Source organism: Mus caroli, chromosome 10 (genome assembly GCF_900094665.2).
Source record: "Mus caroli chromosome 10, CAROLI_EIJ_v1.1, whole genome shotgun sequence".
Classification (NCBI taxonomy): Eukaryota; Metazoa; Chordata; class Mammalia; order Rodentia; family Muridae; genus Mus; species Mus caroli.
In genome coordinates, this window is record NC_034579.1 from 53,665,466 (window position 1) to 53,684,112 (window position 18,647).

Here is an 18,647-nt window from a genome sequence, read left to right on the forward strand (position 1 = left end):
AAGAAGAAGAAGAAGAAGAAAAGAAGAAGAAGAAGAAAAGGAAGGTTTGAAGTCATACTAATAAAGTACTGGATAGCAAGCATCAGTTTATATCAAGAACCTTGTGATGGTTTCAATGAGAAGAGCCCTCATAAGTTCACACCTGGTCCCAGTTGACCTGACCCAGAATCCCCAAAACAAGATCTAGGGTCATGAGACAGGGCCCCAAAATTAAGGCAGTAAACAACAACAGGTGGTAATGGTTAACTCCAGCTTGGTCAACTCAAACAAGCATCAGGGACTTCATCACTGGGGGACCAAGAGCAGAGCTGGATCCTAGAGAAGGAACCCCTGAGGAGGCCTCGAGGGTTGTTCCTCTATGAGGGGGACTGCATGGGATGTAGAAGGTACTGCCTGTGCAGGTCACAGGGCACCTTATCCTGGATGCTGCCTGCCTCACTGATTCATTTCCCTTCCCTTTATTTATGGGAATCAGAAGTATCTTTTTCAGACACTCCATGGGATGCACCCAGAAAATTAGGGTGAGTATGCCCTAGATACTCTGAAAAACTAGGGGACAGAGAAACCTGGCCTCTGAACAGCATCTTAAATTTTAACAGCTAGATCCACTCTGCAGATGAAAAGAAAACTGAAAAGTTCCTTATGACCAGGCTCTCTTCTCCTAACCTCAACTTGTAAAAGGGCTATAAATGGGTACCATTTCTGAGGGTTTGCTCCTGTACCCAGCCCGTTTTAACATTTCCATGCTTGACATCAATTCAAAATCCCATGAAGAATAAATATATGCACAACCTGGCCTCATTATAACATAGAAATCATTAGACAGTTTCAAGTCTGAAAATGTCAGAAGGTAGCTCTTCAAAACCAACTTGACAGATGAGCTACCACTGTCTGCTACATTGTGTATTGGAGTAGGTATCGACCAGAGATAAAAATAGTTGATTGTTCCTTTTAGCCAGAAATAAAGAAAAGCTACCAGAGAGGAAATGCTTGGTTTGGACTTAAAACTGTCTAATGGCTTCGATGTTATAATGAGGCCTGGCTGTATATATGTTTATTTCCCATGGGATTTTTGAATGGAGTCTTTACAAGACCCCAATGGCAGCAGTGCCCAGGATTTACAACAGACAAAACTGTACTTTTGTGGACAGGTGACCTTAGATCACATTATTGCACCAACATAATCTGGTAAATGTTTTCCTTTCATTCTTTATGACATTAATGAACATAAAAAGGAACTAATAAACAGAAAAACACAAAAGGGATGTGATAAAGGTTTGTGAAAGATGAAGCTTAAAGATGGAATATGTATAATGATTAAAGGATTTGAAAATTCCTAGGATAAAATCAAAACTGATATAAAAGTTCTACTTTAGTCAAAGGGATGCTCTTGGGACATTGATGGACTCTTGGTAACATAAAAACTGACTTAAAGAAAAAATTATGTTTAATCAATATATATATTATATATATTATAATATATATGTTTAATCAATATATATTNTCTGCTATATTTGTTTAAAATCCACTTTTGTCCAAATTTTGTCTGTTACACAAAAGTTAAATTACAATCTCTCATCTACTCTGTAAGAGGGATGAAACATCCTCAAGTGGAGGCCTAAACCAATGAGGATGGCTGAAAGTACAACCCTGAAGGTCAGCTCAGGGGGCAAAATGAAACATAAACAAAAAGAAACATATCTAAAACTGTGATCCGACATCCTAGAACAACAAAGAGTTCAATATGCTCACTTGGACCCTGTAAAAGAACTGACACTGAACTGATTGATGATGGCCCTACTGACTTGCCATCTGACCACAGTGGGCATGTCAAGGGACTGAAAGATCCCGTCCACTTGACAGGCCTCACTGCTTGATCCAGCTCACCTGATTTCTGGTCACTTATCTGTGTTATGTCTTCGGTAAATATCTATAACAGGTCAGGTGCCTATCCTTAAGGGTTCTGTGACACCTAGGCTCTGCTTCTGTGTCTCTAATGTCTTATCTAACCGCCTACAGTGACCACCTCCAGGAATCCATCAATTGAACCTGTAGTATCTCTTTGGAGTCCTTCTCTAGCCTATGCATATTCTCCCACCTATCAACCTTACTGTATGCACTGTAATGAGTGATCTGAGAGTTACTACTAGTAATTGAGATTGGAATAAAAGATCCTATGATTGCCTGTAGCCAGATATCAAGGCAAATTGGGACTGCTTGGCACTGTAGTCAATGAAAGTTATGTCAGCTGACTTTACTTCTATTTAATAAATGCTGACACTGGAAATATATCAACGTGCTTGTTTCTAATAGTTCATTCACAATAGGTTGCAGATATGTCAATCAGTACAGTGTCTGCTATGAATGCATGAAGACCTGAGTCAATGCCCAGAACCCTTGCTAAAGGATGGATGTGGTAATCTATGCTAAGTAATCCCAGCAGTCGGCAGTGGAGACGGGTTCAGCAGTTAGCAAGCTCTGGCCAGTGAATGATCATATCCCAAAGCAAGCAAACAAACAAAAAACAAGGTGACCTCTAACCTACTTACATGTATGTGTACACATGTGCATAGGACATTGACACACACAGAAGAATAGGAACTAACTCAAAACTGGAATCACTGCCTGAAGAATGAGGAGGAAAAAAATTACAGGGAATTTACGAGTATTTTCTTATGTCAGGGTGACTACCATGGTTCTCTAAGTCTGAATGCAAATGTTAAAGAAAGCCACTTCACAGTTTTCACAGTTGCCTATTTTATGGTAAAAAAATAACAACAAAAACAATAAAAAAAAACCAACAACAAAAACAACCCCAACTACTGGAAACAACAACTGCCATGAGTGACTGTCCTCTGAGCCAAACCACCACCATCTTAAGGAATTCAACTGCAGCCCCTTGCAAAGATAATCCCAGCTGGGCCGGTTACTGGTTGATATCCCTGCAGAGGCTCTGAGGAAGAGGGCACCAGATTCTCCCATACCCTGGCAACTCTGCCCATGGAGAACAGCAGGTGTCCAACTATGCTGTTACCGGGGAAGCCTTCAGCCCTGCAGGGTAAGGCTTTCCAGGTGTGGCCAGCTTGGGGCAAAACACCCCCAAATCTCTAAGTAACCCTCACCTATGCTCTAAGGAAGTGCAATAAATTTACTAATTTCCCAAAGTGAACTCTGGCAAAACTGTGCCTCAGTTTGTTGTTGGAACCTTGGGAGAAGGACAGACATTGCTTTGTCTCCACTACTGAAAGAATTTTAACCAAAAAAACCACTTAAGCCACAGCTGAAATGTTTCTGCTACAGTATTAGAATACTTCTTACTAACCTAGTAGTTACAAGTCTTTGCTGTTTATAAGGGAAGAAGGTTTGCTCCAAAGACTAAAGGGTTTAACTGGATTTCATGTTATAATTTCTTTAAAGTCTATATTTAAAGACTATGTGCTATAGTTTTCAAAGGATGATTATAATCTTAAGATTAACCTTCCAATTTTATAGACCCATCCAAAACAGTAAGTACAAACAACATCATATCAAAGCACATTCACCTCTCTTTCAGCTTCTTTCAAAATGGCTTCTTTCTCCTTTACTCGCTGCACAAACATCTGCTTCATCTGTTCTTCCTTCCTCTGACGTTCACCATAGAACTCGTGTCTTTTAGCTTCATAAGTCTCTTGAAGACTAAAAAAGTTATTTGTGTTATTCTCATGTTAAAAAGACATGCTAACAGTTTTGTAAGCCTGTATGTGCCTCACATTAAGCCTTGTTTTATCATGCATGTACTGTCATTTCTGAGGGCCACAGACATGCCACTGCCTGCAGCAACAGATGAAAGGCTTTCAGTGCTACAGCTAAGAAGGCAAACTGAGACTGACAGAGTCCTTCACAGGCACTCTCTTTCATCCCAAACATGCTCCTTTTTCAATCTTTGTTAGATGGCATCAATCCAGCTACATGCTGAAGTAATGAAGTCACAAGACTTATCCCCTCTGCTTAGCTTTGAGCACAGAAGCAGATCAGCTCTATTTGTGAAGCTGACATCACCTAAATCCGGTCCTCTTTCCATTGCCACAGGTACTATAACCAATGTGCCCCTGAATGATCCCTGGCTTCTAGTTCATAGCTCACTATGTTCTTCTGGTTACTAGACTTTCCACCCAAACAACAAAGCTCCTTATCTTTCTCCAGTTATGGCTGCACCACCTGTGGAATAAGATCACACCCTCTTTTAAACAGGCAGGAAAGTGCAACCTGCTCTACTTCTTTTCCGGATTAATTCCTCGACAAATATATTAAACCCCCTTAGGTTCCAGCCAAACCAAATAACTCACTGTCCTTAGAACATTCCCTCCTTTTGACTTTTCTTCAGTTTCTGATGTCTCTGCCCATTCTGCACGGCTTTCCCTCTATCTCTGGAGACCAAGTGCAAATGTGACTTCCTCTACAAAGGCTTTCCCTTCTCCTTGCTGTACTCATCCTTCCAAACTATCTCCAGGGCATTTATATCCTGTCTCCCCTCTTTTTAAATAGATTCAAATACTGAAAATAGGTAGAGGACCTTGGTCATCTTTGTTACCTGTCTACCCAGCAAAGCTATCTAGACACTAATTCCTTCTTAATGCTGTCTTTAGAGAAAGACACTTCTCATACAGAGAGTCAATTCTAGCCAAGCAGAGACTGTCCCAGAATTCTATGACTAGTTCTCCTTGCCTACTTGTAAAATTCCAGAGCTACAACAATAAACCTTCCAATATATGAGAAATGCCAAGCGCTTCCATTTCAGCTTATTGTGTGAATATCCCAAGATTTAACAGAGAATACAAATTCTCTTTCCTCTTATGTCAGTAAGAAATTTCTATTGCGTTCAAAAAGACATTAAATATACCTGGATTTTAAAATTCATATTTTAATTAATAATTTTTATTAATATTTGATAAGCTGAAGAAAAACATCAAGAAATGCTACATGATAGCTATCATGGCTGAGAGCTAAGTTATACACATCAGGTTTTCTAAGATCACATCCTAAACATCTGTAAGAACATCATTAAGAGCAAAACACATCATTGTGCAAAATACCCTAAGTACTAGATGACTGCCAGGAGGCAATGTATATAGGATTAGTTTTTTTGGGTTTTTGTTTTGTTTTTGTTTGTGTCTCATTTTAAAGAATCTTCTAAATATATTAGCTATTTTAACAAACTTCAGAAATTTCACTCCATTTTGAAGGTACAATCGATAAATCTTTTATACCAAAACATAAAGTAATAAACAGTGACCCAACTTATCAATTGACAGTTAAAATAATGCTTTGTTACTTTATCTGTCATACACCCAGGAAGACAATAAATAAAAGTGGTAAACAGAAAAGGCACTTTTAGTGACTGTATGCCATCAGCAGCAGATTCTTCATGTCTGCAGCAAACCTCGACAACAAACATTGACACTCTAATTTCCAGGTGGGGGAGCAAGAGCTTAGTAAATCTACTGACACAGCTGGATAGTTAGAAGCTGGGATGTGAACTAGATCAGACTTCTTTAAAGCCCACATCCAACCATCCTAGATTTTAGCAGAAGGAAAGAGGTGGGCTGCTCCTACATGCGTCCCCCATACTGACTTCCTAGGATATATATTTATGAGACCAACTCTAATTTTAGAGGTTTGTTGTATCACTCTAAGGTAAATGAGAAACTCTTAATAGATCTGAAGAACATGATGTGTGCAGTTAGTACTCTGAACTATGACCTCTACTAAATGAACATAAGTTCATATATCTATCTGACCCACTTCATACTACACTGTGCCTGTGCCCCTCTCTGGGATCCAATTAGCTTGTTGTCATGAGTATATAATGCCATTATTTTACATTATTGTAGATCTGACTACCTTTAAGCAAAAGGGAAAAAGACCAATTCTTTTTTTTTTTTTTTAACAGATTTTTTTTTAAAGATTTATTTATTTATTTATTATAAGTAAGTACACTGTAGCTGTCTTCAGACATACCAGAAGAGGGAGTCAGATCTTGTTAAGGATGGTTGTGAGCCACCATGTGGTTGCTGGGATTTGAACTCCTGACCTTCGGAAGAGCAGTTGGGTGCTCTTACCCACTGAGCCATCTCACCAGCCCGAAAAAGACCAATTCTTAGTTCTCAAGTCTACAAGCTTTTTCACAGATGTTCTTGTTACTTGTATAGTTTAAATAAACATGATGAACTTCTAAGTCTATTAAATGCAGTTACTCATTTCTTTATAGTTCCAAAGATAAAATTTAAGTACAACTACAGCAGACAGTTCAGCAATTCTACAATACTATATAAATCTTCTTTTCAAAACTATAAGCCCTAGCCAGATGTGGCACATAATCTATATTCCAAGTGTCTAGAAGATAGGAGAAGAATTATGCATTTAAGACCAGCTTGGGCTGAATAGCAATCTATAGGTCACTCTGTACTACATGGGGTACAGTACTTGCCTGAGGTATCCACCATAAAACCAAGAGCTATAGACCTAACACTTCAGTGTCAGGAATTTGTATGAAGAGTTCATAGAAATTGTGAAAACATTCTGATATCATTATAAATTGGGGACTTAAATCTTTATGAAAGAAAAATTGATATAACTTAATATAAAAAAAATTAAGGCCAGATGTGGTGGGACATCTTAAAAATCTCAGTACTTAGTGGCAAAGGCAGGCTGGTCTTTGTGAGTTCAAGGCTAGATGGTCTACACAATGAGTTCCAGACCAACCAGCCAGGCTACACAGTGAGACAGAGTCTCAAAAAAAGTACATATGTACATCTACAGACACATGCCAGCTTTGTATAATACTCTATGCTTGGACCTCATGACAAAAATATGATTACTGTGGGTGTATTAAGATATCAACTACAGCTCTTTAAGCATTCACCTTTCTTACTCTCATCTCTAGCCCTCCTTCTCTCTCTCCCTTCCCCTCTCTCTACGTGGCCATGGTCGGTCTCCCTCTTTCTACCTTTCTCTTTCTCTCTGCCTTTCTACAATAAAGCTCAAAAACCATTAAAAAAAAGATATCAACTACGACTCGGTATAACCATTTTAAATAAGAGATGATAGAAAAACAAACTCAACATCTGGCAATGAAAAAATAAAGAGCACCCTAACAGGTCCATGTAACACTTTGTTTAGTTGCTCTGTTGATTTAATTCAGGTTTTACATGCCAACCAAATTAAGAATGAAATGGGGAAGAATCCTCAGAAAACAGAAAGTAACTTCATGAAACTATGAACAATGAGGCTTTCTATGTATTAGGCTACAATGAACCTTTTATATAAACCTTATCAAATCTCACAAAATAACAAAGTACTACAAGAAATAATTTGCCTCAGCTTGGCCTAAGAAATCCAGAGTCCAGTTTTAAAAAATTCCCCTGTTGTTAAATGGAGCAACCTAGGAAGGGGAGAAGCTGCCCTCACACTGGAGTCCCCTTTTTCCTGTGTCCTCTGCCAAGACCCTCCAGTGATGTCCCCTCCTCCTAGGTCTTTCCATTTATTATAGCTGAGAAAGTACTACTGTCCCCAGGGCACCTCTTCTAATGTTCCAATTTAACAAAGACCCTCTTCCATCTCATAGTGTCTACCTTTCCTGTAGTGCACAAAGCACAGGTACAATTTATTCTGCAACAGAAGATATGATTTGGTCATCCCTTATTTACAAGCTTGTCAACTCCAAGACAGCTGGAATTGTACAAACCACCAGCACTTAGGCCAGAGCCTTACAATAGTGACACTTGGGCGGAAGGTGTAGCCGAGTGGGTGGTGAGCACATTCAGCACACATGTGGGGTCTTGGTTTTTTTGAACCCTAGCACCACCACCACTACAGCACACAGGTGAACACAGCAGCTGCTTTGAAAGTGTTTGACCAAGTAATGTTCAATATTACTACTGATTTATCGCAGTTTTACCTTCCTCTCAAATTATACACTCATCCTGAATGCTTAAGAAGCTGCTTAAATTTAACAGTTTCAAATTTTCCTGATCATAATTCCCAACACTCTTTCCCTATCTCATCTTGCTTATATCAGTGACCACAATTTGTACTGTTTCTTAGGTGGCTAAGTACTTTTTGATTCATCTATTCTTGGCATCCCATATCCAAACCAATCTTTGAATAACTCCTCAAAAGTTGTACATCCTAACTATGTAATCATTTTTGACTAAGCCTCCATCTTCCTATGGCTGGCCTCTTAGCTAGTCTCTCCATGTCGACCTCTGGACCTCTGTCCAACTACATTCTCTCTTGTTCTCAAAAGACAAAACATCCTCTTCATATTCCTGCCCTTGGGCAAGGTTATATCTATCTGACCCACTTACATACATACCCAGTAGCTGGCATGCTGAGCAGATAGATGGCAGATAAATAATAATTACTCAGTGAGCGAGCATTTTAAAACGTAGATTGCTAGGCTCCATCCCTGGGAATTCTGACCATGCATGTCTTAATCATCTACAGGTGACTGATGATGAGTTCATCAGGCAACCCAGATCTCTTGTCTTGGAGATACTTCATAGCTGTCCTGTTTGCTTTCACTTGGAATCTCTGCCTCCCCAGACAGACAGGGACCTCTGAACTGTCCCTGAGACTTGGAAGAAATGAGAGGGAAAACCTCCTCTGGGAAACACTAGGGAAGCCTACTTGAAATGGTTAATCTTCAGTAAAAATATAGTATGATTAGAAAATCATCAGCTTTTCAGAACTGTTGGCATATAGTATTAATTTGGTGGAGAGGGGTTAAACACATAAAACTCTTACTTTTTTACCTTAAACCACTAATGAAATTTAAAACTTAACTTTATCTATGAGTAAGTCTCCCACAAGATCAACAGCAATCTAAACAATGACTGGATGCTCTCTAGTTGCTTCCTGTTGTGTTTTCTCTGTGACACTTGTTAACAGTTAGGGTAACTAACAAATGCCAACAGTGGAGTGAAAAAGGAATTCTCAGGCTCATAAAAGTTCAAAAGAGTGCTGACCCTAAAGACTAAGTGCTTTATCCATCGGAACTGTTCTTGAATGCTTTATCAAATCAGATTTGATTAAGTACATAAGGAAATGGGATTCTATGTATATATGTATGTGTTCATTTAAAAATTCAAGGATATCATTTAGCACCATATAAAGTTACCAAAGAAATTGAGAGGAACATTAAATAGTCTAGACAGTTATCAAGGTCTTTAGGTCTAAAATTCTTGCCACTATGAGAAACCATTTTAACTCGGATTCTTTACAAGGAGGAGATACTACATGCTTGGCTGAGCTTCTGTTACTCCAAATGTTCTTTCAGAAAAGGTGCAACTGATGAAGACGTGGGTAACTTGATTTGTGCAATAATTATACTTTTATCTGCTTCTAGGCAGGTCTGCCCCACAAAAAAAAAAAAAAAAAAAAAAANNAAAAAAAAAAAAAANANGCAAANAACAACTGAAGTGCTTCCTTCAGTTATTCACATCCAACTGCAAAATCTAAGTGCTCCTTTCTCCTCTGCTCATCATACTGGCACTCTCAACATTGCACACTGGTGCCACTCCTCCCCACCCCACCTTTCTTTAACTTTTTGAGACAAGTTGTTACTGTATTGCCCAAGTTGGCCCTAACAGGTTGCACAGTTCAGGCAGACCTTGAACTTACAAGCTTCTTGGAACAGTTTCCCAAGTAGCTGTATAAAAGAACTGGTTTTTTTCTTAGCTCCTTTACAGTCAGGCATAATCTTCAGAAGCAAAGGGATATCAGTTGATCGGGGAAGTCAAATGAATCACTTTCATAGTTAGAGTTCTAACAATACATCCTCCTCACTCTGGAGCTTAAGAAAGAAAGAGTAATCCTTTCTAACTTCCTCCATTCCTGCCTTCCTCCAAAAGCCTCCCTTACCTGAGGGGCTTGTTCTCTGGGCCCATATCTACAAAGCCCATCTCCTGCAGTTTGCAGCGCCTGTACAGCTCATAGTGCCTCATATGCGTCTGCTCCCGCAGATCCTCCATGTTTGTGCAAATAAGCATTTCCCGCAGCTTTACAAAGTCACAGTGATTTTCATTTTCCACTAGCCAGAGAAAATAAATAAGAAAAGCACAATGCTAGCTTTAATTCCTGGAACACAATCAATGCTTGTCAAATGAAAGGTAAAGGAAAACACAGTGAAATAGCAAACAGCAAGATGTCACTTCTGATCAATGGCTACTATTATTATATACACATAAGCAAGGAAGAAACGCTTGCATTATACACTCTGAATCACAGGCAGTACTAGCTAACAGACTGAGAAGTCTGCCTCAACTACAGTAGCCAACAGACAAAGAGGAAATAGCAAAGACATATTTTTCATTGCCATATGTTCGAGTTATTTTACTCCTACTGTTAATTTACCAACTATAACCATGGACCGTTTTACATAGTACTTAAGTAAGCTTGTTTCCCTCTCAAGTAGTAAATTCTGTCCAGATCTACAATGATCAAATCTTTTTCTATATCATTACATGTATGAATCTGTATTAAATATTATTCAAAATTAGTGAATACAATGGTATGGTCATTCTATGTTTATGATTACCAAAGGACTATAAATAAATATATTATAGTGACAAAGTATTTTAAATGAAATTTTAAAGTTTTATTCTTGTATGTATGTGTGTATGTATCTATGTATGTGTGTATGTATGTATGTATGTATGTGTGTATGTATATGTGTATATATCTATGTATGCATGTATGTATGTATATATGTGTGTATGTATATACATATATGTATATGTATGTGTGTATGTATGTACATATATGTGTGTATGTATGTATATATGTGTGCATATGTATGTATGTGTGTATCTATGTATGTGTGTGTATGTATGTGTGTGTATGTATATATCTGAGTCAAACTTCACTGTGTTGTACAGATTGGCATCAAGCTTAAAATCTTCTGGCTTTAGCCTAGAACTAGAGGTATACCATACCCAGTTTATTTTATATTTTAACTAAAAGTTTTGTCAATATTTTACATTCATTTAAAAATATTATCAGCTGGGCATGGAGTTATATATGCATATAATCCCAGTACTCAGAGTTACAGAGTTCAAATTTCCAGGCCAGCTAGGCTACAAAAGCAAGACCACTTCATGTTTAACTGTTTATTCCCTGTTCAGGACTTCATACATGCACTAAACACACGTTACCACTCTACTCTGCCCACCCCACTCCACCTTCTTTTTTTAACTTTTGAGGCAGGATATTACTATATCGTCCAAGTTGGCCCTGATGTTTATCATGTTTAACCACTACTTTATAGATTCCAATTCTAATCAAGGACTAGGGGTGGAGATGCACAGAGCATGTTCTATCATGCTCAAGCACACTGGGTGGATCTCCAGCAGCAAAGAAGCAGCCACCTTCTGATCTAAGTCCATGACTACGCATCTCACCCTCTGAAGGTAACCAGCAGAGGAGACATGGTATGACACAGGGAGATGGGAGAGCTCTGTCCACAGACTTTGGACAAAGCAGTATACAGCCAATTCCTCTGTTTACTAACTATATCTAAATAATTTTCACCTCAAATAAATGCTCTAATTCAATTTTGAGGTTATCAGGAGACACATTTATTTTCTGTCATAATTTATCTCACTTACCTTGTACGATACCCCAAGGATACTGACGACCCTTCACCATCTTATTTCCAACTTTTATCTCATCCATACTCCCAACAACAGCAAATGGCAAATGGCCCTGGAAAAGAACCAAACCAAACACCAATCTCATCTCTGTATATCAGTGGTGAAAATAATAGAGAATAATTAAAGAGCAATTCTCCTAAGCTTGGGATATGCTCTAAGTATTCTACAAGAGTCACTTTTGGACACTACATAGAAAAGTATATAGTGGGTATCTCTCACATACAAGTCATGGTATTATTTGGAATTAAAAGAAGAAAGAAAAGGAGAAGCAGAAGAATTTTGATATATGTGACACTGTCATGAAAGTTTTCCTTTAAAAAAGCAAAGATGTTTTAGAAACTATACACATTACATAGTATATAAAATAGTACAGGATCTGCATTTAGAATATCACATATACTATTAATATAAAATGATGCACAAAGTTTAAAAACACTGCTAGTGTAGTAATGTTATAGAAGTCAAGAGGAACAAGAGATGACTGAGAGCAGGGAAGCACAGTGCAAGCTGGGCTAGGATCTGGGAGTGAGATCCAACAGAGGAGGAGGAACTAGCATAGGGAGAGACTCCATAACTCGCAACAGCTCAGCTGAGAGTGCATAAATCTGTCTAATGTAGAGGCCTGAAACCCGGGAGAAAATTAATGTAAAAACAAATAATGTTTAATAGTTAGCAACTGAATGGGGCTTCTTAACTGTCTTCTGACAAATTACTAATGAGCATGTGAATAAAATTAGATATAAAGACAAGTTAACACAGGAAATCATGATCACCTCATTTACATTATCAGGATTTAAGAGATTTAGTTTAGGGCTTCATATTTTCATTGATGTGATGTGATTGTGATTGATTTTCATGGTTGTGATGGCTAATCTTCACATCAACATGACTACATTGAGAATAAGCATAGATTTAGAACCACCTGAGTATCTCTCAGAAAGGTTAAACTGAGCAGAGAGGATCCATCCTGAAGATAGATGGGCAGCACCTTCCATGGGCCAAGAATCCATACATATAAAGGACGGGCCAGACTGAGCCTCTGCATTCATCTGTTTCCTGATAGCAGACACACTGTGAACAGCTAGCTGCTATACACTCCTGCTGCTGGGACTCACACACCATGCTCAACTGTAATCTCAAACCACAGCCAAAATAAACTTCAGTTGCTTTTATCAGAATTTTTGACATAGAAAAGTATGTAGTGCAGTGGCATATGATAAATCAGAAAGGATAAGGAAGAAGAATGAACAGTTATGGGATGTTGTTGCTAGGTGCTAGGTACCATAACTAAGGGTACATCACTTAATCCTCACCTAAGTCAGCTCTTAGGCCGACTATTAGCCAAACTCTGCAGACAAATTAATAGTCTCCAGGAGGTAACTGTCATATAAAGCATGAGCCTCAAACCTACAACCCTTCAAAATACAACAAAGCATTTAAAAAATGTGAAACTTTGAAAAAAATAAAGAACTTAGTCATCTCAGATACATTAAATTAAGCAAACATTTCATTTGTACAGGTGACACTATAAGGTGCAATGAGAGTCAACATCAGCTTCAAGAGTTCTTAAAAAGTCAAAATTCTAAAGTATTCCAAGGGAGGCTGCACAGTCCTTTCATGTTTTGCAGCAGGACAGGAAGGAAGGAACCTTTTCTAAGGCAGTGAAATATGTTCCGCTGAAGGTAAATCCCCGCTTACAAACGACTGACTCAACTCAGGGAGAGCAAGAGAAAGCAAAGCAAAGACAAAAGTACTCAGTATCTATTTGTCAACAACAACAATTGAAAGTTTATTCTGCTGAACTTTTTGACATTTCGCCTTATTTGGAGTCTTTCTAGAAAAATACATCACACTGGTCTCTCTTTATGTATGGGTGGTACATTCAAATAACCCAGTAGATGCCTAAAAGTACGACCTGTGCACAGCCCCAAAGATAGAATGCTTTTCCCATTCAGCACACCTGTAAATGTTCATAAACTAGTACCAAAAGAGATCGAAAACTAATCATCAAATGGGACAAAAAACACTAAAACGCATGACTGTGCTTTTCAAAGAGTACTGTACCAGAATCCCCATTCTTCTGAAGATGGCACTTGGTACAAAGCCCATGATGAGATTTTATCTTGCTATTCATACTGGCACATGACTGAAAACTGGTAAGCTGGTTATTTCTGCAATCTCCCATTTTCTCTGTTCACAATAAAGAAAGGCTCGGGAAGCAAGGCATCAGATAGGCAGGGCTACTGTTGCAACAATGTTGATCTAAACTCAACTCAGCTTTATTTTACAAACAGAATTCTACTCAAAGGGAGCTCACGTTCATTGCTCCATTGATCTTGGAGGTCGTGTCGTCATCTGTTGGAAACTGATATATCTGAACACCATTGATGACCAGTTCATTCATGAGCTTCATCTTAAACTTCTGTAATTCACTCTTAGAAATTGTATCTGCCTTGGCAATAAGTGGTATAATGTTCACCTATTAAGAAAGAAAATCCACAATATTATCATGGAAGATTCGTGGGTTTTTTTTTTATCCACAGTCACAGTTTTTCTACATTTAAAAAAAAAAAAACTCTAACAATAAGTTTCTCTGATGAAGAGTTGGCAAATTATGATCTAGGTTGCTACCTGGTTTTTATAAATAGGTAAACTGAATACCACCACATCTATTCATCTATCCTGATTTCCTGTCACAAGAGATGAAAAGAGTCACTAAGAGGAACACAGGTGGCTGACACACTTTACTATATACCCCCCCCCAAAAGGTTGGATCTCTCTAACCAAAATAATTACTAGTTGTCATTTAATACATGCATATATATAATTCTTATACACTCATTCTATGGATGCTAGTTGTAATAATTTTTAAAGGAGCTCTTGTAAAACTAAATTTTCATTTGCATTTAGGTTTAGTATCTCATTATCTTCTCTTCCCCTCAAATTTTTCAACTCCACACAAGGTATGTAGAACATAATGAACTATAAGCAAAAATCACCTGCTTAATTCACTAAGAACTTAGATTTCTCAAGAAAACTAAGAGAACAGGTGACATTGCTCTTCTTGCCGCCTCTTTTGCCCTTTATTCGCCTCTCTCAGGTCTAGTCATCAGAGAAGCTGTCTACAGTACTATATAGAAACCTCCAGTACCAGCTAGAAATGCTCTGATGCAAAGGAATGGCTTCCTCAGCATGCTCCAGGCCCATTACTGCGAGACAGGAAGAAATGTGGGATCATGAATACTAACTTACAAACTTAGTCCTGCACAAGATTAATGTCCCAAACATAAGGTCAATGTCTCTACAAACTGAGTTTTATTATCACGTTTTCTATTCTGAATCAAACTTTTGGGCTAATGAACATGTGAAAGAAAGAAAGAAAAGAAAAGTGTGATTTTCCAAAAAGGAAGCAAAAATAGACATGCAATTTCTATTCGTTTTTTTTATGCTTTTCTCTTTTCTCGTTCTGCACTGGCTCAGCATCTGCCTCTGTGTTTACAGCCTTCCAGACACTTCCAAGGACAACGATTTTGCCAACTCTCCATGAAGCAGATGGCAGAAAGCAATTGTAAGGAGGTGTCAACGTACACAAAGTCTTGGTGTCAAGCACTTGGTTTCAGAATCCATATATTCAATAGCTTATGTCAAAGTCTTCACGTTGTAATTGTTTCCAAACTGCATAAATATATTAAGTATCAATGTGTGCATGGTTCTCACAGGAAAGAAAATGGATGCTGCCCAAGATGGTCATTTGTCACCATCTGAATGAGACAACAGTAACTTTCCATGTCAAGCAGCCAAGAGTTTGGCTTTCCGGTACAAGAAAGGAGGCCTGGGAAACTGAGAGACCAGAGGTCACCTTCATATCCCATGCAAATTGACTTTCCTGAAGTCTGCCAAAGGCCTAGTATAACAGCTGCCCTACTAAAATCACTGCAATGACAAATAAATAACTACATAAGTAACACCATGTGTCCAAGTGCAAAATCGAGTCTTTGGAGCTTGTCCTAAGTTTTCTTTTCAAACTTGCAAGAAATTCATTATCTCATTTGTTACAAAAAGCTTAAGGCAGGATTGTGATGGAGACCAGTACAGAATTTGCCCCATCACTTGAACAAAATGAAGATGTTAGGCCCAATCTTAACATGAATGACTAGGGTTGACAAATTTTATTGTCACCAGAAAACATTTGGTTCCAAACTCTTTGATAGTGTATAATTTGCTATAGATGAAATATCATAATAAGGGATACAACCAATATTTAAAATCAGCCCCCACTGATAAATTCTATGATCTTTATACTGCTGTATCACATTTTCTCTATAACACAAATTTTCAGTTTTGATTTTACTCCTTTAAAAAGCATAAATTTGTACAAACAGATTTCTTTGGGATTAGGACAGTAACTAGTCTTTTTCAACTTTTAAACAAATATCTTCAGTGAGTTAATTTATGAAACTATTTTATAACCTCCAAAATTTATAAATAGCTACTTGCTTAAAAAGTTCAGGAAGAAATTTTCTTGATATAGAACAATCAAAAACATATTCCACCAAGATGAAATATTATTATCATACTTTAACAATTAAGTTTTCTCTAATTTATGTTTGAAATAAAATTTCAGGACAATTATAACACATGTAATCACTAAAAAGAGAACTTGTTTAGTATTTGTATCTCATTTTCCAGATTAAATTTCTCTAGAAAAAAAAGTTTTAAAGATACATAAAATAAAAGATACAAAGTATGTACATATTATCATAAAAATTCTGTAATATTTCAAGTGTACTAAAGTTTGAGACATTGGTTGCTTCCCTAATCTACCTTGTTGTCCAGGCTCTTCATGGTTAAGAGGTCAAGTGTCCTTAGAGAATGGCCTGTCGGAGCAATGAAGTAGAGGCACACATGGATACGAGAGTCATGGTAGTTAAAAAGAGCACGCTTGATCTTCAGTTCTTCCTGGAGATAGGCCTCAAATTGATCATCTATGTAATCAACTATTGGTTGATAGCTGAAAAAAATAAGTATTTAAATATTTAATACAACATATCTATGCTATCTTAGTAAGAAACTTGTGCAATTCTCAAGTCTGAGGTCTACATCTTCCAGGAATATCAATTAATATCTATACCAAGCAAACAGGTAATTACAGTGCTAACATATAACACATAATATACATGCAAGACATTAATTCTGCCAAAACATCAGGATAACCTAGTCTGAAATGGTACTAAGTTCCCAAAGATTCATTTCTACATATAGTCATGTACTGGTTCAGTTCTTTCAAGGCTTTTTACAACTTCCCAAAGCAATCAGAAGTTTAACATACAATTAAAGTGATAACATGGCATTTTGTTTAATTGGTTGAGAAGAAGAAAAGGTATCAACTAAAATAATTAAGTCAAAGTGCCTGATTTTTGTTTTCAGTACATCTATAAGGCATGAAAAGCTTAACCTGCAAAGAGGAAAGGTTAGTATCAGCTGAAAATATCTAATAATGCTGGCATGGTTGCATTTCAGTTAATTATAACCAGGCCAATTATATCTTGTGCTGCATTTCTTGCCCAGATAACCCTCATATCTCCTCTGGCCATCTCAGCCTATTCATCCTTGGAAACACAAGTCAAATCAGTGTACTAAGTCTCGGCTCAGGATGAGATTGTCAATGTTCCATTTCATTTTGATACACTAAACCACTGCTTATGCAACTTATGTGTTCATGTGTGTGGGTACACAGGTGTGTATGAAATCTCGGGAGCCAGCTGCCTTGCTTGTTGCTGCATTGGCCTGGGTCTTGCAGATTCTGCTAGGCTGGTTGACCAGCAAGCCCCAAGGATCCTGTCTCCACCTCCCTAGCTAGCACTGGGATTACAAGCAAGCATGTGCCACTGTGCCCGGCCCTCTTTTGGATGGTTCTGGAGAGAAGACTCAGGGCATGACACTTAAGCTCTTTACTGACTGGACTATCTCCCCGGCCCTGCTACCTTTCTACTCTCAAGTGACTTCACTAAATAAGCCAGGCCCCTAAGTAGCAAGTCAAACATTGTGAAGATTTACAGAATAAAAGCTCCCACAGAAACACATATTAATCATGAATGTATTTTAATAGTTCAAAAATAGTTAGTTCCTTTCCTAATCCACCTTGCTGTCCAGGCTCTGGACACTCCATGGACATCTTTGAAACCCTACAGGAGAGCAGTGAAAATTAACTTTATAAACATAGATAGAATTGAATTCTTTAAAAATTATCTGATAATTCTAGTTTTTGGAGACTGGCATGTCTTTTAAAACATAGAATAGTGTATTCTCCCATTACTGACCATAAACAGTCTGAGGGGAAAGCCAGCATCTTCATAATTCTGTTTTCTCTAAGAATTAACAAAATACCTTGAACACTAAAAGGACTGAGTTTATCAGAATAATTACTATCAACACCAAATCAGGTTCCTTAGAATGCTGGTGTGAATATGACCTGGTAATATTCCCTTCCAAAAAATAAAATAGTAAAAATCTTTAAGTACATATTTGACAATAAAAATTTCAAAGAAGCATTTATTAATGATTTAAAATAGGCCAGTAATAACTTATAATAGGGCCATGAATATTCATGTAGTTGACTATCTTCTCTTACGGTTTTTCAAAAATAAAAATACAGGTTCTGTTAATTAATAAACAGGACAATGAAGTACTACTCAGCTATTAAAAAGAATGAATTTATGAAATTCCTAGGCAAATGGATGGACCTGGAGGGCATCATCCTGAGTGGCGTAACCCGATCACAAAAGAACTCACGTGATATGTACTCACTGATAAGTGGATATTAGCCCAGAAACTTAGAATACCCAAGATATAAGATACAATTTATAAAACACATGAAACTCAAGAAGAACGAAGACCAAAGTGTGGACACTTTGCCCCTTCTTAGAATTGGGAACAAAACACCTATGGAAGATGTTA

The 18,647-nt window shown here is 37.7% G+C and overlaps 1 protein-coding gene across 3 annotated transcripts in view; it reads right to left on the reverse strand.

Annotated features, from left to right (window-relative positions):
* Septin10 (septin 10) overlaps positions 1–18,647 on the reverse strand; it is an 82,432-nt gene that overhangs the window by 24,940 nt on the left and 38,845 nt on the right. For all 3 annotated transcript variants that reach the window (XM_021174286.2, XM_021174285.2, XM_021174287.2), the window contains exons 4-8: positions 16,515–16,701; positions 14,008–14,169; positions 11,646–11,742; positions 9,901–10,069; positions 3,543–3,675 (exon numbers count right to left, since the gene is read on the reverse strand). In XM_021174286.2, the coding sequence (XP_021029945.1) occupies positions 3,543–3,675; positions 9,901–10,069; positions 11,646–11,742; positions 14,008–14,169; positions 16,515–16,701 (748 nt within the window). The remainder of the gene's footprint in view (positions 1–3,542; positions 3,676–9,900; positions 10,070–11,645; positions 11,743–14,007; positions 14,170–16,514; positions 16,702–18,647) is intronic.